This window comes from Equus asinus, chromosome 20 (genome assembly GCF_041296235.1).
Source record: "Equus asinus isolate D_3611 breed Donkey chromosome 20, EquAss-T2T_v2, whole genome shotgun sequence".
Lineage (NCBI taxonomy): Eukaryota > Metazoa > Chordata > Mammalia > Perissodactyla > Equidae > Equus > Equus asinus.
Window position 1 is genome coordinate 26,045,303 of NC_091809.1, and position 21,706 is coordinate 26,067,008.

At 40.9% G+C, this 21,706-nt stretch overlaps 1 protein-coding gene across 3 annotated transcripts in view; it reads right to left on the reverse strand.

Moving 5' to 3' along the window:
• The window catches only part of LOC106826932 (zinc finger protein 709-like), a 35,146-nt gene that overhangs the window by 7,848 nt on the left and 5,592 nt on the right, over positions 1–21,706 (reverse strand). The window contains exons 2-3 of one of the 3 annotated variants that reach the window (XM_070492167.1): positions 1,659–1,785; positions 1,392–1,452 (exon numbers count right to left, since the gene is read on the reverse strand). The exons of 1 other annotated variant lie outside the window; for it this stretch is intronic. In XM_070492167.1, coding sequence (XP_070348268.1) covers positions 1,392–1,452; positions 1,659–1,785 — 188 coding nt within the window. Of the gene's footprint in view, positions 1–1,391; positions 1,453–1,658; positions 1,786–21,706 lie in introns of those variants that run through there. One more of the 3 variants, XM_070492168.1, reaches the window with a different exon arrangement.

The following is a 21,706-nucleotide window of genomic DNA, read 5'->3' on the forward strand; positions in this document are numbered from 1 at the left end:
TACCATGTCTACTCAGGTGAGGGAAACAAAAGAAAAAATTTAACAAGTGGGACTTCATCAGACTAAGGAGCTTCTGCAAGGCAAAGGAAACCAGGAACAAAATGAAAAGACAACCCACGAACTGGGAGTAAATATTTGCAAATCATATACCCAACAAGGGATTAATAGCTAAAATAAAGAAAGAACTGACAGAACTCAACAAAAAAACAAACAACCTGATCAAAAAATGGGCAGGTGTGAAAAGAAACTAGAATCAAAACAAAGAGACAACGCACCAATTGGGAGAAAATATTTGCAAATCACATATCTGACAAGGAGTTAATCTCCATAATATGTAAGGAACTCACAGAACTGAACAATAAAAAAACAAATAGCCCAATCAAAAAATGGGCAGAGGATATGAACAGACATTTCTCCAAGGAAGATATACAGATGGCCAATAAACACATGAAAGATGCTCAGCATCACTAATCATCATGGAAACGCAAATCGAAACTACACTAAGATACCACCTTACGCCTGTTAAAATGGCTATAATCAATAAGACTAAAAATAACAAATATTGGAGAGGGTGTGGAGAGAAGGGAACCCTCACACACTGCTGGTGGGAATGCAAACTGTGCAGCCACTATGGAAAACAGCATGCAGATTTCTCAAAAAATGAAAAATAGAACTACCATATGACCCAGCTATCCCACTACTGGGTATCTACCCAAACAATTTGAAATCAACAATCCAAAGTAACATAAGCACCTCTAAGTTCACTGCAGCACTATTCACAATAGCCAAGATGTGGAAGCAACCCAAGTGCCCACCAACTGATGTTTGGATAAAAAAGATGTGGTATATATATATACAGAATGGAAAACTACTCAGCCATAAAAAAGACAAAATAGTCCCATTCACAACAACATGGGGGGACCTTGAGGGTATTATGTTAAGTGAAATAAGCCAGACAGAGAAAGACAAACACTGTATGACTCCACTCATATGTTGAAGATAAACACACACACGGACAGAGAGAATAGTTTAGTGGTTACCAGAAAGGCAGGCGGTTGGGAGGTGAGAGTAAGGGGTGAAGGGTGAAGGGGAACATTTATATGGTGACTGACAAATAATAATGTATAATTGAAATTTCACAATGTTATAAACTATTATGATCTCAATAAAATAAAAAAAAGTGATATTCATATAGAGTTTATTGTTTCCAAGTGAACTGTTTTGCAAACCTTGAACTATGTCACATTTAAGAAAGTATATTTCCTGAAAATTTTCTAATAATAATTAAACTTGAAGCAGGGATTATTTGTTCTGTTTGCTACTTTTAAAAATTTCATAACATGCCAGGATTCTCACCTGAGACACTGCTTTCTACTGTGAGTGTGACTCACCTTAGTTTTCTCCCCTGGGTTTTGTACCAATCTTCAATGTCACGATCTTCCCATTGTTCTCCTAAAAGGCAAACCCAGAAAAAAATAATTCCAAAATATTAGAAATTATAGAAAAATTATTAGATTCTAGGTCCATGATGAGCTGTGACCACGTCTAGTCTATTTACCAACATCCTCCCTTTCCACATTCCACATTTGGAACAACACTGATGGGCAGGAAAGACTTGTTCTCTAATTGACTAAGGGAAGGAATGTCCTCAATCTTACCTACTGACGCCAGGTTCCTCAAGGTTTCCCACATTTCATCTCTGTAGAGTTTCTTCTGTGAAGGTTCCAGTAAAGCCCACTCCTCTGGGGTGAAGATCACAGCCACATCCTCAATGGTCACTGAGTCCTAAAAGACCACATACATGTGTAGAGGAGGATGCATAAGACTGACGGCACTGGGGATCTACACTCCGTTAGTAGGGAGGTTACATATGATTCTTCTGCAAACATTTATTCTATGTCATGATCATAAAAAACTCACTGTTTTCCTGTACACACTTCATCCTCAACTTAACAGCATTATGAATACATGGAAATTATTTACACATTTTTGCTGTGGTCACATTTCATCTTATTTCTCTCTGATGGCAGGGTCCAGAGCAAATTGGGAAATGCTATACATATGAACCAAATATTATCATTTTAAGACTGATTCCTTGTGAGGAATATTCTTATATCTTCTTCCTGATTACCCACCATTTACAGCACTCCATGAGGCAGAGGGCCAAATCTGCATGACATTTCAGTGAATAAAAACACAGTGAAGAACGGGAAGGTTACTCTTCTATTCCCATCACCAAACATGAGAGTCCAGGTGGCCCGGAAAAATTAAACTTTTATCAAGGTCCAGCTGGCTATACTGTCAAGACGTACTTCAGGCCCTTATAAGTAATGAGAGGCAGCTGCCTGAATGTAAATATTCTTGCGGGGAAGCATAGCTTTTAACTTGTGTAATATTTATCACAGACTCTGCTCTTCCTTTCTCTCTCTCTATGACTTGATGGGGCTAGAAAGTCATTTGGAACTTAGAGTTCAGACACAGGAAGAAGGCATGACAACTTAGACCATACAATCTGTACACTCATGTGCCTCGGGGCTCCAGCCAATCTTTAGAACATAGAGTGAGATAATAACGTGCCGGAAGAGCTCTTTCCAGGCCAACCCTAACAGTGGACCCTGGGCCTTGCTGTGCCTGAGGAACAGGTGAAGAGCCACAGATTGCAAGTGAGTTCACCGAAGTCCACAATGATTTCATGTTGAACATTAAACATGAAAACACCAAAAATGCACGCCCAATAATAGCATCTTCACACTAGACAAAAATCAAAGACAAAGAAATATATCAAAGGAAGCCAGAGGGGAAAACACACCTTAGGTATAGAGAAACAAAGACTGGCATTCAACTGGACTTGTTTTCAGAAACCATGCAAGCAAGAACAGAGTGGAGAGAAATGTTTAATGTTTTGTAACTTAAAAACCACCTCCTAGAATTCTCTGTCAAGCAAATTTATCCTTCAAAAATAAGGAAAAATAAAAACAGACAAAAAGTGAGGAAATTTTTCATTAGTATTCCTACTTTGAATGAAACACTCAAAAATTTATCAGGAAAAATGTAAATGGTAAAGGTGGAGATTTAAAAAAGGAATAAATAAATGTAAAACTTTTTATATTTGTTATAATTAACATAAGAGTTTAACACTAAAGGAAGCTGGCATAGGTATAAGAATTTCAGACAATACAGATTTCAAACCAAAGAAAGCCCAGAGATAAAGAGAGGCATTACATAATGATCAAGGGGTCCATTCTCAAGAGGGCACAGCCATCCTTGATGTGTATGTGCATGACAACAAAGGAGCAAAACACGGAAGACAAGAGCTGATACAACACAAGGAAAAATAGATAAATCCACTACTATAGCTGTAGACTTCAACACTCCTTTATCACAAACTATAAATTCCAGCAGGCAGAAAATGAGGAAGGACAGAGTTTAACTGAACAGCACTCTACAACTGGATTTCATTGTAATCTATGGAATACTTAATGTAACAAAAACAGAGTACACATTCTTCTCAAGTTCACATGAAACATTCACCAAGACAGAACATATTCTGGGACCTAAAACACATCTTAACAAATTTGACAGAAAGCATACAAAATATGCTCTTAGACTGCACAGGCATTAATCTAGAAATCAATAACAGCAAAATAGTTGGAAAAGCCCCAAATATATGGAGATTCAAAAACACACTTCTAAATAATAAATGGGATTAAACAAGAAGTCTCAAGGGAAATAAAAAATTATTCTAGACTAAATGAAATAAAAACACAACACACCAAAGGGTCTTGCACGCAGCAAAAACAGTGCCCGGAGGGAAATTTATGCAACCAAACGAATACACCGGAAAAAACAAGGATTTACAATCAACAATGTAAGCATCTACCTTAGAAAACAATAAAAAGAAGACCAAATTAAACCCAAAGCAAGCACAATATACGAAATAATAAAAATTAAGAAAAAATTAACATAATTGTGGGAAATCAATGGAGAAAAAGTTTTTAAAAAGCTGATTTCTTGACAAGACCAATAAAATGGATAAACCTCTAGTGACAATAACTAAGAAAAGATGGAACACAGAAATTACTAATATCAGAAAGGAAAGGAGGGGGAAATGAAAATTTTTTAATTTATGAAATCCAAAATCCATTTATGATAACAAACTAGTAATAGAGGGGAACTTTTGCTTCTTGAGAAAGATCTTCACAAATCCTGTAGCTAAATTCATAACATTTGTTCTGTAGGACATGACTGTCTCTGTGAAACATCTGAAAGAATCTACAAAAATACAGATAACTCTTGGAATTAATAAGACAGAATAGTAAGACTGAAGCATAATCCTTACAGACCCACACAAATATAATTAACTGGTCTTTGACAAAGGAGAAAAGGCAATTCAAAAGGAAAGTCTTTTAAACAAACAGTGTTGGACATAATGGAAATCCACCCGCAAACACACATGCACACAAAACATGCAGACTCAGGCTTGACACCTTTCACAAATTTTAACTCAAAACAGATTATTATAGATCTAAATTTAAAATGCAAAAGTAATAAACTCGTAGAAGATACCAGAGGAGAAAATCTAGGTTATTTCGGGTTTGGTGATGAATTTTTAAATACAACACCAAAAGCAAGGTCCATAAAAGAAAAAAATGGTAATTTCATTTCATTAAAATGAAAAACTGCTCTGAGAAAGATACTGTTAAAAGAATGAAAAGATAAGTCACAGAGGAGGAGAAAATTTTTGCAAAACATGTGCCTGATAAATGACTGGTATCCAAAATATCTAAAGAACTCTTAAGACAACAGTAAGAAGAAAAACAACCCAATTAAAAATGGGCAAAAGATCTGAACAGACAGCTCACCAAAGAAGACAGACAGGTGGGAAAAGCAAAATGACAACATGCTCCACATCAAATGTCACTGGGAAACTGCAAATAAAACAACAATGAAGTATCACTGCTTATTAATGGCTAAAATTCAAAACACTCAGAACATCAAATATTGGTGAAGACGTGAAGCTACAGGTAATCATCATTCATTGCTGGTGGGAATGGAATTTGGCAGGCCTACAATGGAAGACAGGAACTTTCTTTCAAAGCAAAATATACTCTTACTATGTATAGTAAGATCCAGCAATCACCCTCTTTGGTATTTTTCCAAATGAGTTGAAACCCTATGTTCACATAAAAACCTGTACATGAATATTTGTAGGTGCTTTAGTTATAATTATCAACAGAGCTAAGCAAGATGTCCTTCAGTAAGTCGATCAGACAAGTGGTGCATCCATACAATGAAATACTGTTCCGTGATAAACAGAAATGAGGAATCAAGCCACGAAAACACATGCAGGAACCTTAAAAGTACATTGCTAAGGGAAAGCAGCCAATGTGACACAGTTATATACTGTATGATCCCAAGTATACGATGTTCTAGAAAAGACAAAAGCATGAGCCAGTTGAAAGATCTCCAGATGTGAAGGATTTGGGGGTTGGAGGGAGGGATGAATCGACAGGTGAGCACAGAGGGCTTTGAAGGGAGCAAAACTATACTCTATGATACAGAAATAATAAATATGTTATTGTACATTTGCCAAAACCCAGAGATCATATAACAAAGACCTATACAAGTGTACCATTTTTTACCTTTTATACAGCAAAAGTTTTACCATAACTTTCTATGTTTAGATACACAAATACTTACCATTGTTATAACTGCCTGCAGCATTCAGTACAGTAACATGCTGTACAGGTGTGTAGCCTAGAAGCAACAGGCCACACCATAGAGCCGACGTGTGTAGGCTTGTGTAAGTGCACTCTAGGATGTTCACACAGTGACGAAATAGCCTAATGACGCATTTCCCAAACATATCCTCGTGGTTAAGTGATGCAAGACTGTATCTGCTCTAGCTAGTTCTATTCGAGAATGTACTGCAGATTTTAACCAAAACCATTATGCAAAAAAGAAACTAAAATACATAAACATTGGTTAGAAAGATGTAAATGTATCTCTAATTCCACAAATCTTTTAAGAAAACTGTAATGTCCACTAAAAAACTATTAGAACTGAAAATTGAGTTAGCAAAGTGATGGAATACAAGGTCAAAATACAAATCTTGCCATTTTTGCTTTTTACTCTATCGATATCCTTTATTACATAACCGGATTTTGAGATGTTAACCCAACCGTTCATCCCTGGAACAAATCCCACTCGGTCATGGTGTGTGAGTCTCTAACATATTCCTGGATCTGCTCTGCTGCTATTTATTATATTGGCCGCACAAAATGAATCAGTGTTCTCTCCATTTTAATTTCTTAAAGAGTTTGCGAAAAATCGGTAATAAAGAATCTTTGAATGTTTCAGAGAATTCTGAGTTAAAGCCATTTAGGCTGAGCCTTTCATTGTGGGTAGCTGTTTGTTTACTAATTCAACCCCCTCACTTGTTATATTTCTATTCAGATTTTCCACTTACTCTTGATTTAGGTTCAGTAGTTTGCGTCTTTCGAGGAATTTGTCCGTTTCATCTCGGTTATCTAATTTATTGCCACACAACTGTTCACTGAATTCTTCTATAATCCTTTTTATTTCTGTAACGTCACCTGTTATATCCCTCTTTCTTTCTGATTGTATGAATTTCAATCTTCCCCCTTTTTCTCTAAATCAATCTAGCTAAAGAACTGTCATATTTGTTAATCTTTCCATAAAAACTATTTTTGGTTTCATTGATTTTCTCTGCGCTTTTTCTCTTCCTCATTCATTAATTTCTCCTCTAATTTTTATTATCTTCTTTCTCTTTGCACTGGATTTGGTACCTCAACTTTTAGGTTATTGATTAGAGATCTCTCTTTTTGCTTAGTATAGGCATTAATGGCCATAAATTTCTTTCTTTGTACTGTTTTAGATTCAGGCCATAAACTTTGACCCTTTAGGTATGAGATAATGTTCCTCATTATCTCTAGTGATATGTTTTGTTTTAAAGTTTATTTTGCTAGATATTTGTATCATGTCTCCAGCTTTGTTGTGGGTGCTATTTCCAGATGTCTATTTTCCCATCATTTACTTTGAATCTCTTTGTATCTTTGAATCTAAAGTGTGTTTCCTGTACACTGCATATATTTAGATCACAGTTTTATTTATTTTTTAATCTGATGTGACAATGTCTTCCTCCAGTTGTGATAATGTAATCCACTCACATTTAGTGTTACTGACATAGTCGCAATTACACCTGCAATTTTACTTTTTGTTTTCTACAGTTCTCATGCTCCTTTTAGTTTCTCCTCTCCTGCTTTATGGCCTTCTATTGCAGTAAGTACAATTTTAGCATCTTAATTTTTAAGTGACTTCACTATATTTTTGAATTTTTTTTTAGAGTTTGCTCTATTTAATATACACACCTTAATATATAAGAATGAACTTCAGGGTTTTTGGGGGGGTTTTTTGTTCTGTTTCTTCCTTTGGAGGAAGATTAGCCCTGAGCTAACATCTGCTGCCAATCCTCCTCTTTTTGATCAGGAAGACTAGCCCTTAGCTCACATCCGTGCCCATCTTCCTCTACTTTATATGTAGGACACCTACCACAGCATGGCGTGCCAAGTGGTGCCATGTCCGCACCCAGGATCCAAACCGGCGAACCCCAGAGGAACGTGCACCTTAACTGCTGCGCCACAGGGCTGGCCCCTGAACTTCAGTTTTATAGTAGCTGAATTCCAGTGATACACAGAATTTTAATCACAGATAACTATATTCCCTTTTGCCATTTTTGTGGTATTATCGTTACGCAGATTATATCTATGAATGACAACTCAATAATACATTGTTACACTCATTTCTTTTCCATCTGTACTCACTTGTTTAGCCCAACACACCTTTGCACCAACCCTTTGTGCTTTTAATGAGAAACAAATTACACAGATACTACATTTCTACATTTAATAAGCACAACAGCACATTAAATATATAGTATTTTATACAATTCCTTTGATATCAGCTAAGAGAAGAAAGGAGAAAATTGGTATTTATTCTCTTCCATATTTACATAATTACCTTTACTGGTGTTTTTGTTTCTTTATGTTGATATCAATTACCATCCTGGGTCACTTGCTTTGAAAGTGAAGAACTCCTTCAGTAATCTCGTAAGACAGTTGGCTATTAATAGATTTTCTCAGTTTTTCTTTATCCGAGAAAGTCTTTATTTCATCTTTACATTTTACAAGGTAGTTTTGGTGCATATAGGATTCTTGGTTAACAGGTTTTTTCTTCGTGCACTTTGAATATGTTATCCCCCTGCCTCCTGATCTTCCTTTTTGCTGCTGAGATGTCACCTGTTAATGTTACTGGGTTCTCCTGTAAAAGCTGGGTAAATTTTTCAATTGCTGTTTTTCTCCCCAGTGTATGGTTCCTACATTCCAGTATCTTTGCAGGTCTCATATTTTTGATGCAAACCAGACATCTTAGGTAATATATTATAGCAACTGTGGGTACTGGTCTTCTTCCTTCTAGGATTTTTTATTGTTATTAGCTTATTTTCTTGTTCAGTGACTGGGAGGATTAGCTTAGCTAAATCTATGTCCTCCACACAGAGCGAAACCTCTGATGTAGCTCCTAGCACCGGCATGGCTTTGGGTGTGTCTACTGTCATGAGGCAGTGGCAATGGAGGGCTCTCTTGCTCCTTCACGGATACACTCCATGGTTACAGTGGATTAACTGCTGGCTGATTGCTCTACTATTTTCATCAAGGTCCTGCCTTAACTTGCTCTATCAAATACTCCAGTGAAATTCTGGCTCCTTTGTGGAGACACTTTGTGAAGTCATTGTTTGATTCGTTCTGTTGCTTGTAAGTGTCCTCTCATCAGTCTAATTCCCTGGTTCTTTCCAGAAAACTAGTCAGCCTACAGTCTAAGCTGTATCTTCATTAAATGTGGAAATCAGGGGCTGGCTCCGTGGCCGAGTGGTTGAGTTCGTGCGCTCCGCTGCAGCGGCCCAGGGTTCGGATCCTGGGCGCGGACATGGCACCGCTCATCAGGCCACATTGAGGCAGCGTCCCACATCCCACAACTAGAAGGACCTGCAACTAAGATATACAACTATGTACCGGGGGGGGCGTGGCAGGGAGCGTGGGGGGGGGAGCGCGGAATAAAGCAGAAAAAGAAAAAAAAAAGAAAAAAGGTTGGCAACAGTTGTTAGCCCAGGTGCCAATCTTATATAAAAAAAAAAAAATTGGAAATCAACTAATTGCCTTTCACCTCATTCTCTACTTTCTTGAAAGTGCCCTTAGACTTGAACATTTCATGATGTTTTGCTGGTCAACTTAATTCTTTGGGGAGGAATTAAGAGCTCCGTGTTTTACGGCTCAAGTCTGCCCTGTGTTCAGGTAAAATCTGTGTGCCAGGATTCTGGAGCTGTGGTGGGGACATGAGGAAGCCTCTCTCTGGGTGACAATCCCAATCTAGGGGCTGAGTGATCAGTGCAGTGGAAAGACAGCAGCCGGAGTCCTCTTGATTGTCTCATGTTACAGTCACCTCATGAGCTGGGGAAAGAGGGATCAGGACCCAGCATTCTCAGCACAGCATGAGCACAGCAGAGCCTCTGCACCAGGAGGAGGGGCTGGTGCAAGAAGGGGTCCCCACAATTCACATGAACCAATGAGGGACTGAAATTCAGCAACAGGTAGCTGCAGGCAGGATGGGTAATGTTGAAGTCCTGCTCCTCCTGGGGAAAAGCCCCACTTCTGGAAGCTTAGGGAGGGAGAACCTTGTCTTCTGGTTCGGGGGACAGCGCTGTGGAGAGGAGGGCTCACTTGCTGAGCTGAGAGCAGGGAGGGAGTGGACATGGTTCAAATCCCACACACTCTCCTTTCTCACTGAATTTCTATGTATTTTCTTAAATAGATTACTTCATTTGCTGTTTGCCTTTAGGACAATTTCCAGAGGCTTCGCATGGTTGTTTTAAAATAATTTCCTCCAGTTTCACTGGGGAATGTGTCTGTGGAGCTCCTCATATTATTATGCCAGCCTAGTGCACTTAATACACTGACTGTATCAGCAACCCTCTCCAGATTGACATACAATGGCACTACAGGCTGTAATATCACTTGTCATTTTATAGACAAACAGAATTGAGAAAATTAATTTTTTATGGTTGTAAAAACATATTGCACAGTTCAAAAAATTGTTTACAGGGGCTGACTTGGTGGCATAGTGGTTAAGTTCACATGTTCCGTGCTTCAGCAGCCCAGGGTTCATGGGTTTGGATCCCGGGCACAGACCTACACACTGCTCATCAAGCCATGCTGTGGCAGCATCCCACATGCAAAGTGGAGGAAGACTGGCAAGATGTCAGCTCAGCAACAATCTTCCTCAAGCAAAAAGGGGAGGATTGGCAAGAGATGTTAGCACAGGGCCAATCTTCCTCACACACACACACACATAAAATTGCTTAGAGGATTAATACATAAGGATGTGGCTTCCCATTAAAAATACATTGGTCATTTGATTACAATCTATTGTCAAAAAGAAAACCACAGGCCTAAAATGGAACAACTTTTGCTAGTCCCAGGGCACCAAACCAGGGCTTAACACCTACCCTAACTGCAATTTCAACCTTCCCCGGGAATGTAATCAGTGTAGGATTTTCTGGTCAGCACCAATGAGGCAATCTGCCACATGATCCCTCAATCCTCCAAAGGAAGATGAGGTCATCCACCTAATAAGACCCTTTTGTCCCCAAAGGGAGGTAACGTTGCCCAGAATAATCTTTTCTTCTGTTTATGACTTCCTTGTCCTACCTTTAAAACCCTTCCCTTTCTGCAGCACTTTGGAGCTCGTCTCTACTTGCTAGCTGGGATGCTGCCCAACTGATGAATTGCTTGACAAAGCAAATTAGATCTTTAAAACTTACTCGGCTGAATTTTTGCTTTTTTAAACTATTAAGAATAAAATACGGTTAATACAAATTTTTTTGTTTATCATGAATTGTTTATTGTGAATATCAGGTTTCAAAAACTTGGACTGAGATTTGGAGCTATGCCCAAAGGCTGCTCCTAGCACGTCTTCTAGCATTGGCATCGAGACTCCACATGCCCATGGAGACACAATGTAATTCATTTCCTGTCTTTCAGCATTTATGTACAAGGAAGCAATTTAACATACATATTTTTCTTTCTTCCCTTTGATATGCAAAGGCCACGTGGCTTACATTGTGAAGGTTCTTTGCTTTCTTGTTTATGTAAAAATAAATCCTGCACCTATTTTCATAGCAATGGTGGTGTCCCACCAGCATGTGTGATGGAGAAGACTGAAGACTTGCTGCTGCTGTCCCTAACCATGCCGTCCCTGATCAAAGACGGCCCTAAGGGTCGGCAGGAGTAGCCAAACTCCAGGCAATCATGCTAGAACATGCCCTGGCCGAGAGTCCACCTCATCTTCACATTTTTACAGACTTTTAGCTCACTGCCAATGGTCCAGCTGCCTGGCAACAAGAACATCAGCTCCTTATCCAAGGTCACCCTTTTGGGAGAAGATTCTCTGGGAGAATCTTGCTCATAATTATTCAAATACATAAGAAGATCACACATGTCTCTGGACTTACTGAACATCAAACCGCAGAGCCTCACTTCAACCCTCAGGCTGATAATTAGTTACAATTTCTGAAACTCACACCCACACCTCAGTGGCACTCAGAAGAGAAAACAAACAGGGTATCAGGACAGTGAGGGGCCCCCATGTTCCCAGGAAAGGATGTGAATGGCTTATTTAAATAATTCTGTGGACAGACATGGTAATGATGCCCACTATGCTTCAGACTTACAAAGACTGTAATACTATCTATAAAAGTGTAACTATACTATAGACTACAAAACTAATTATATGTTAATTATATAACATATTCTACATATATAATACATACTAATTATGTATAATACTATACCATACACTACGCATACTATATACAGACAATATACCAAGTAAACTTTATATATATCCATATGTATATACTACATTCTACATTCTCTTTATATATACACAAAGAAACACACTATATACAGCATTAGACAATTTTATACTATATACCACATTATAATATAGTACACAATACCTCTTTTTAATATACATGAAAAAAGCCTAAACAAAATACTAATACACTGAATCCAGCAATATATAAAATGCCCTAAACAACATGACCACATGGGATTTAACTCACGAAAGAAATGTTGGCTTTGCATCCGAAAACGAATTAACATAAATCATTAATAGAATAAAGGTAAAAAACTACAGGACCATCTCAATAGATACAAACAAGCATTAGACTAAGTTCAATGCCCCTTCACAAGGAAAACACCCAATAAACTAGGAGAAACTCCCTCAGTAAACTCCCTCACCCTGAAATAAAGCATCAGTGAGGAACCCACAGCTGACGTCACTCTTGATGATGAAGGACTGCAGGCTTTCTCTCTCAGATCAGAGAGAAGACACAGATGTCTGCTCTCACCAGCTCCACCCACCGTGGTGAGAAAGGCGCTACCAGGGCAGTTAGGCAAGAACATGGGAAAACCAACCACTCCAGATTTCAAAGGACAGACACACATAGCTCCACAGACAGACTTACAAAATCACACATGCTTTGTCATGGCACATATAGGAGGACACACACAGACACAGACACACAAACTCACAAACCCTCAGAGTTAATGGCTCAGAGACACACAGATGTTCCCATAGACACACAGGCCCAGGCCCTCTGCACTCCTCCCCACTATTCTTTACTCTTTAGGGCCAATCATTAGACATATGGTATAATTTTACTTATATATCTTCCTTCTTCTCTCCTAAAATGTCAGCTTTAGAGCAAACAAGCATATTTGCTCTGCTCCGTTCACCAAAACACCTACCAGAAGGCCTGTCACACTAGCACTTCTTGCATATTGGGGCTCAGAGAGAGAGACACACCCACAAATACATACAGAAGATCTACCCAAACCTCATGACACGCCCAGATCTTCACAAAGTGCATTGTTCTCACTCCCATACCACCTGATAGAGGGCTGCCTCCCAGCTCCCAAACCAATCCCCAAAGAGGGGGTCTCAGCCCCTCCAGATGGGGAAGGGATTTCACCCTTCCTGACACCACACAGTACAAACAGGACATCTCTACAAAAAACACAACATGGGAGACTGGATGGCAGTCAGGGTCCAAAACAGCTGACATCATGACGTTCCAGACCCTCTCACTGCTATAGATGCATCCAGAAACTCCCTCATCATGAACTGTCCCTTTGTCACTTTGATTTTCTATTGTGAGCTCAGTGAGGGGACCAAAGGTGAGCATCTCCTCGCTCAGCCCCCATGTCCCCTGCTGCAGGCTCCCTGGGAAACATCAGCTCTGCTGTGGACTCACATTCCCACAGACCTCACTCCGTCCTCCCACGGTGGCTCCACCATCTTCACTGAACACTTTCTCCTCAGGATCAGTGTCCAATTTGTACCTCTGAGATTTTAATTTATGGAGGTGACTAAGTGCTAACACGGACAGGCCAATGTCATTGAAATAAGTTTATTACTTACATTTCCCAAGATAAGGGGCACATCACTCCAGGAAGCTCCCAGGGGCTGCTTGAGGGTTGCTCAGGAGGCAGAATCAGGAGGGGGACACAAACCTAGGCCACAGCCTTCATTTGGGACCACAGGAAATGTGAGTCAGGGCAGAGTAAGCAGCTCAGGACTGGCTGCTTTGAACAATCCCAGCAGCCTCTGGGGCCTAGAGACGGTCCTCAGTCATCTGGTTCCTGGCCCTGGGTGGGTTTTGGGTGGGGAATACTGTCTGGCGTGTGAGAGGCAGATAAGGAGGTGTGTAGGGACAGGGCACTGGATCGGGCCGTATGCACATGAGAGGCCTGCTCCAGACAAGTTGTCCACCGCCAACGTGGAATGAGGTGCCCCTGGGAGGGGCAGGGTCTCCCTATGTCTGAGAGGCCACCCAAGATGTGAGAACATCTTAAGAGTCAGAAAATAAATCACACGATTAATACAATCAGAAAGAAGACAAGGATTTGTCTGCTTATGTCAGCTCAATTCAACACGGTGAGGGAGGGGCTACCAGGGCACCAAATGACACTTAGGCACCAAATGACATAACAGCATCCCAGATTTTAAGGACATACACACACAGCCCCCTAGACAGACAAAATCATACAGGCTTTCTCACTGGACACACATGTGCACACACCCACACACAGACACACAAAGTCACAGATCCTCAGAGATAATGGCCCAGACACACAGCCCAGGCCCTGAGGAGGGAGAGTCAGGGCCCGCGATGGCTGCAGTGATCACCATGTTCCAGCCCCTCACGCTGCTACGATCACTTCCAGAAACATGCCCCTCACCACGTGCCCCTTCCTCACTCTGCTTTCCCAGTGGAAGCTCAGTGCAGACAACAAACATCTGTGCATCCTCACCCGGCTGCCATGTCCTCCACTGTGGTCTCCACTCTGGGAGCTATCACCCACTGAGGTCCATCCATCACCTACTCACCTGCACACAAAGCTCGCATGTGTCCACCTGTGGCCATCCTCCCTGAGGCTGTGATCACTGCCCCACCCTGGAATGTTTGCTGATGGGCATGGAGGCCTCAGGACCTCAGACCCCAGGTCTCCCACCACAGAGACATCACCCTGGGGACCCAGGAAAGCACCAGAAGTTGTTGCAAGAGCATGTAGGGATGTGGCCTGGCTCATTTCTGCCTCTTCTGTTCAGGAAACAGTGGACGCAGGCTCTGACAAAGGACCAGGGGATACTACTTCCTGTGCCAGGCAACTCCAGAAGAGGTGGGAAACCTGTCTTTTCCCACCACTTACTTTGGTGTGTTACCCTTTGCAATCTGGGAGCCATGTGAAGGGAGGGGACCCCATGACTACAGAGGGTCTGGCTGAGATGACCATTCCCCACAGGCTCGGGGCTGGAACTCTGCTTGGTGGGTATGACTCAATTCACTCTGCAGGCGGGTCCTGAGGTGAAAAAGCCAGCCGTGGTGGGCCCATCAGGCACTGAAACTGCAGGGCGGAATGTTCCAGAGATCTCAGGTAGAGTGATTTAGGTACAGCCGGGCACCTGAGGGACTCCCAGAGCTTGGACAAGGGAGGGCATCTCTTTGACATTATTGGTGGTATTGAGACTATTGTGAAACTGTGCTTGTTGGTGCAGAGATGATGTTTACGTGACAGTGGGGAGTACTGTGCTCCAGGGGCCTGTGCCTCATGACATGGGTTCTGGGTTCTGCAACTGCCTCACCTCACAGACACCTGGGGTGTAACAGAGAACACTTCCAGAGTGGGACAGGTGTTGCATTTAAACATGTTTCCCAGCAAGGAGGCACAGAGTAGGCTTGAGATGGGAAACTCAAGAGGTGGAAACGGCCTCAAGAGCTGCTCTGGGAAGACAGGATGTTGATGCCCAAGGGTTAGATTAGGATGCGCCCAGGCAGATCCCACGTGGAGATGTGTCAGATGCCTCTTTATGTTTCAGACCACCGCATTCCCAGGACATGACCCAGGAAACCTGGTGTCAACTCAAGGACGGAGGCCGGGAGCCCTGTCACTTTCTCACCAGTTATGTGAATGACACGAGGGCAGGTGTAGCCCTACAGGGAGCTTTCTAACTTCAGACTGGGTACCAGGAATAGTCTATAGTGACCTATGTCCTTCTTCCCCAGTCCTGCCACTTCTTCCTAAGAAGGAACCCAAGGTGGTGGAAGGAGGTGTTGCACACGTAGCAACCAAAGTTCAGGAGAGTTTAAAATTATCCTAGCATGTGAAAACATTTGTGTTGCTTTCTATTAATTGTTTTAGGCCTGTACACATACTATTTTAAGAGTAGTTGGGAGTTTTCACAAACGTATAGTTACACCACCATCAGGATGGAGAACACTCCATCACCCCAAAGGAACACTCTCATGGTGCCCATTTGTACTGAACCCTGCCACCCTTAAGAACTGATGTGTTTAGGTTCCTGTACTTTTCTCTTTTCCAGAACGTCATAGAAGTGGAACAGGTTACAGGTCCCATTTGGAAACCCTGATGCCACATTTGTAAAAGGGCATAATTACGCAAACCTTACAGTGTTCTTGTGAGTTTGAAATTTTTGACATTGCCCAGGAGCGGGTACACATTATGCCTTCAAAACTAAGTCATTCTCCTGTTATGAGTTATGTGAATGTGTGAAAGACCCCAAGCTTAACTTTCTTCATCTGCCTCATGGGAGCAGGAGATCAAATGAGATACTAACAATTATAAAATCACATAATCTCTATACTGCTAAAATAATATAAGCTAGCACTGAAAAAGGAAAAAAGGAATGGGGCACACCCTGTGGTCTAGTGATTAAGCTCAGCATGCTCCACTTTGGTAGACCAGGTTCACAGGCTCCGATCCCAGGTGCAAGCCTACACCACTCATCAGCAGCCATGCTGTGGCAGCAATCCACATAGGAAAGAGAGGAAGATTGACAGCAGAAGTTAGATTTGCAGAGCAAATCTTCTTCAGCAAAATAAATAAATAAATAAATAAAAAGTTTGGATTTCCATTGTTGTTCAATGAAACAAAAGCTGGCACATTTTACCATGTCTTCTATAACATCTCCTGGAAATGTAAACATATGGAAATGATCCATGAAAACAGCAAAAATGGGCTTTGGGGCTTTGTTCATCATTGAAACAAAAACCTCCCAGCTACTCCTCTTATAAAAAGGCATAGAAAATCCCCCAGATTAAGGATGTCAAATTTACCTCCTTTGCCACAACACAGGATATTACTCAAAATGATTCTGTGTGTCTGTCTACAGCTCAGAATTATTGCTTGCATCATTACCCTCTAAACATTCATAGTCTTTTTGGTATTTTAACCAGGAAATCATATTGATCTTGCACAAATATCATTCTACTCCTAGGAAAATACGTGATGGGCTACAACCGTGTAGATGACCAGAACCCTTCCTCACACTGGGAGAAACTCGAAGGTCTTGTGGGGTATAAGTTGTGTCACTCAGTCTGAACAGCAGCAAAATAATATGCTGAATCAAAGGCAAATTCAAATCCTTTCAAGTGATGTTAAACAGAAACAGAAATACCACCAATACCCATGGCCCAAAGCAATGGAAGTCATGAGTTCCAGATACCCATGTATCTGGATCGTGATTAAATAGCACATGCAGTAAAACCTTTAACCATGGCTAAAATGAAGATGAAATCTGTCTATGCCTTTATCTCTATGGGGAACCACTGCTGGTAATCCCAAGAATGCAGGACTTTCAGTATAGCTGTCTATTGTTTGCATCCACACCCAAGCAGTGCCCCCAACACAGTGTTTAAGATGTAGTGGATGGTGGGAAGACAATGATTGATGAAGGCATTCTCACTCACTGAGGCCTCTGCCTGCCATAGAGAAGATACACATCCATCAATGATGAATGGATACAGAAGTTGTGGTACATATATATACACACAATGGAGTATTAGCCATAAAAAGTAAGGAAATCCTACCATTTGCAAAAACATGAATGAAACTCGAAGCATTATGCTAAATGAAATATGTCAGACACAGAAAGGCAAATACTTGATGATCTCATTCATATGTGGAATCTTAAAAAAAAGCAACACCTCATAGAAACAGAAATCAGACTTGTGATTACCAGAGGTAAGGGATGGGGGGCGGTAGTCGGGGAAAGGTGGTCAGGACACAAACTTCCTGTTATAAGATAATTAAGGACTAGGCATGTAAAGTACAATGTGACAGCTATAGCTAACACTGATGCATGATACATAGGAAAGCTGTTAAGAGAGCAAATCCTAAGAGTTCTCATCACAAAGAAAAAATTTTTTCTTTATTCTTTTCTTCTTTCTTTTCTTTTTATTGCATCTATATGAGAAGAAGGATGTTAGCTGAACTACTGTGGTAATCATTTCACAATATGTGTAAATCAAACCATCATGTTGTACACCCTAAATTTATACAGTAGTGTATGTGAATTTTTTCTAAAACAACTGGGGAAAAAAAGGAGTCAGAGACCTCAGGTCCCTGGTCTGTGATGTAAGGAGCTTAAAGCTGGGTTCCAGTCCTCACAAGAAAAAGCCAAGAAACTTGAAATCAGCAACTCTTTCATCAGAGAATTGAGGTCACTGGGTAAACCACTGCCTCTTCAGTTAGAAAGAGAGACAAAAAGTAACCATTTAAAAATATACCCAAAACATTCTGTTCTTAGCCAGGCATGTCCTAAAAACAATCTATTTCACAAGAGCATAACTGAGTGGGATTTTGCCAGAGCCTAACTGACCTGGAGGAGGGAAGAGCCAACTTGAGTCTCTTCTAGCCTTTTCTGCTCTCAGAGGTGGGGCAATTGTGAAGGTGATGGGGATGTTTTTTCCCTCCTGACAGCAAATATGTGGTATCTGTTCCAATGCCACTTCTCTAACTCTACACCACCAAAGAGGTGTGCAACAGTTCGGTTCAATCCTAACACTAACCACCCAGAGTTCACATCAGACTCCAGAGGTTAAGAGCTCAGTCCCACAAACCGCCCCTTCTTTAGACGCCAACCACAAATGCCCAGGCTGCCAGCACTTCCACTCAGCCATCTACAAGTTCATAGACTCTCTCAACACCTCATTACATTTGGAAATTTACTGAAACAATTCTGAAACCTCAGCAAAGCACTTTAATTACTATTATTGATTTACTATAAAAGGTACAACTCAGGAACAGACAAAAGAGAGAGAGGCATAAGGCAAAGTAGGGCAGTGGCATGGGTGAGGGGAGTGGAGGTGGACGCGGCTGCAAAGATTCCACATCCTCTCTGATGCTCCACCATCCCGGCACCTGCATGTGTTCACCAGCCCAGAAACGCTCTGAATTCTGTCTGTAAGGGTTCTGATGGAGGTTGCATTACATGAGCACAATTTATTAAATCATTAGCAATTGGCAATTAACTCAGTCTCCAGCCCCTCTCCTCTCCCCAGAGGCTGGGAGCTTGGGCTGAGAGTCCCAAGCCTCTAATCAAGGCTTGGTGTTTGGCGTGCAACCCCCATCCTGAAGCCATCTAGGAGCTGGCCAAGAGTGCTTCATTAAAACAAAAGACACTCTATCACCCTTACCACTCAAGAAATTCCAAGGGCATCAAGAGGTTTTTGCTAAGAACTGAGGACAAAGACCAAATATCTTTCTTATTATATCACAGGAAGTCAAGGCCAGTGACACAGACTCACTAAACTGAGACCCAATCACTGGACTAGAGAATGCTTCCCCTCAGCCCACACCTCCCTCCACATCAACTGGGCTCTTCTTTAATGTTAGTGCACTACACTGAAGGAATGATGCTTTCCAGTAACATCAGGAAGAAGGCAAGGATGTGCCCTCTCACCACTCCTAGTCAACCTGTACTGGAATAATTAGCTAATGCAATTAGACACAAAAAGGAAATAAAAGGTACACAGATTGGGAAGAGATAAAACTGTCCTTGTGGCACAAGATTGTCCATGGAGAAAATCTTAAAGAATCTCCAATAACAAAGACGGCTTGAACTAAGATGAGAGCAGAGGAAGGATGAAAGATAAAATGTTAATATACAAAAGTCAATTGTCTCCTACAGATCCACATACATATAATGAACTCATCTTTGACAAAGGACCAAAGGCAAGTCCATGGGAAAACACAGTCTTTTCAACAAACAATGCCAGAAAACCACAGACCAAATTCACATGCTAAAAAAAAGAACCTAGACACAGATTTTACACTTTTCACAAAAATTAACTGAAAATGAATTATAGATCTTAGGATAAAATGTAAAACCACAATTCTCCTAAAAGATAACACAGGAGAAAATCTAGGTGACCTTGGATTTGGGGACTAATTTTTAGATACAATACCAAAAGCAAGATCCAAGATAGAAAAAAATACGTTTGACCTCATTAAAATGAAAAGCTTGTGAAACACAGTGTAAGAGAAAGAGAACACAAGTCACACACTGACAGATAATCCCTGGAAATCACTTATCCGATAAAGCACTGATACCTAAATATCCAAAGAACTCCTAAAAGTCAACAAAAAGAAGACAAACAACCCAGTTAAAAATGGGCAAAAGACCTGAACACACACTTCAGTAATGATATACAGATGGGAAAGACCACATGAAAACATGCTCAAAATTATGTGTCACTAGGAAATTGCAAATAGAAGAAGAATGAGGTATCACCAGACACTTATTACGATGGCTAAAATTAAAAACACCAAGAACACTGAACAATAGTGAAGATGGGGAGCACCAGGAACCCTCATTCATTGCTGGTGAGAATGGAGAATGGAATGTCTACTCTGAAAGAAAGGCAGTTTCTTCAAAGTAAGCCTACACTTACTCTACGATGAAGCAACCATGTTGTTCAAACTTATCCAAATGAGTTGAAAACTGATGTTCACAAAAACCCTGCATACTAACGTTTATAGGAGCTTTATAAAACACTGTCAAGACCTAGATGCAACCAAGATAACCTCAATAGACGAGTGGATAAACAATCACTGGTGCATCGATAGGGTAAAACATTCTTCAGTGATGAACAGAAATGAGGTTATCAAGCCAAAAAGACATGGAGAAACCTTAAAACCATATTGCTAAGTGAAAGAAGCCAATATGACAAGGCTACACACTGTATGATTCCAAGCATGTGACATTCTGGAAAATATCAAATATAAGACACTGAAAGGTCATATGTTGCCAGGGATTTGGGGTGGGAGGGAGGAAGAATGAATAGATGGAGCACAGGAGATTTTTAGGACAGTGCAAGTGTTCCATATGACACAGAAATGATGGAGACATATCATTTGACATTAGCCAAAGCCCAGAGATTGTACAACACAGTCAACACTAACGTAAACTATGAGCTTTCATGCATCAAACTGGCTCCTCAAATGCAACAAAAGTATGACAGGAACACAAGATACAAAATATAGGGCAAACTGTGTGGAGGCAGAGGGGTTATGGGGGAAATCTCTGTACTTTCCAATCAAGTTTTCTGTAAAGCTAAAACTGCTCTTAAAAAAAAGTAAAGTCTACTAGAAAAAAAAAAGACAAAGACAGACACATTAACATTCACCCCGATGACTGACTGATGACAGAAACAGACCATCTTTCATTCAACTAACTTGAACTTATTTCAATAAGCCATAATGTTGCTCTGCACCCCGAGACTTGGAAGAGAGAAGAAACTTCCACTGAATACCTTGTTAAGAGCCCAGCACTGTATATTCTAAGACGTGAAATGCGTGCCTTTGTTACTATCAGGAGTGTGTGGAACTCCCATGTGGAAGAATGTCCTGGAAAGGCTTTGTGTGTGGCCTTCATTAGTGTTTAAACAAGATTAACTTTGATTTATATTGCAGGTAACTGTGAGGCAAGAGATTCCCTGAGTCCTTTTACCACAAAGGGGCAACTCTCAGGGAATCGTCCAGAGTCTGTAATGTCTGCAGCTGTAGCCAACTGCTGGTCAGTGCTAAGATGACTGCTTGATGTACGGTCAGTTGTGATGACCCTTGGGTCTAGTCCTTCATCAGAGATGCCCCAATTAAGACATGAAAAGAAGCAAATGTGCCTGAGCTCCATCTGTAGAAATGTGGTGATGTCATCCTCAAGTTGATGAACTCCCACTGCTTTTCACTCAGGGAATCCTAAAGAT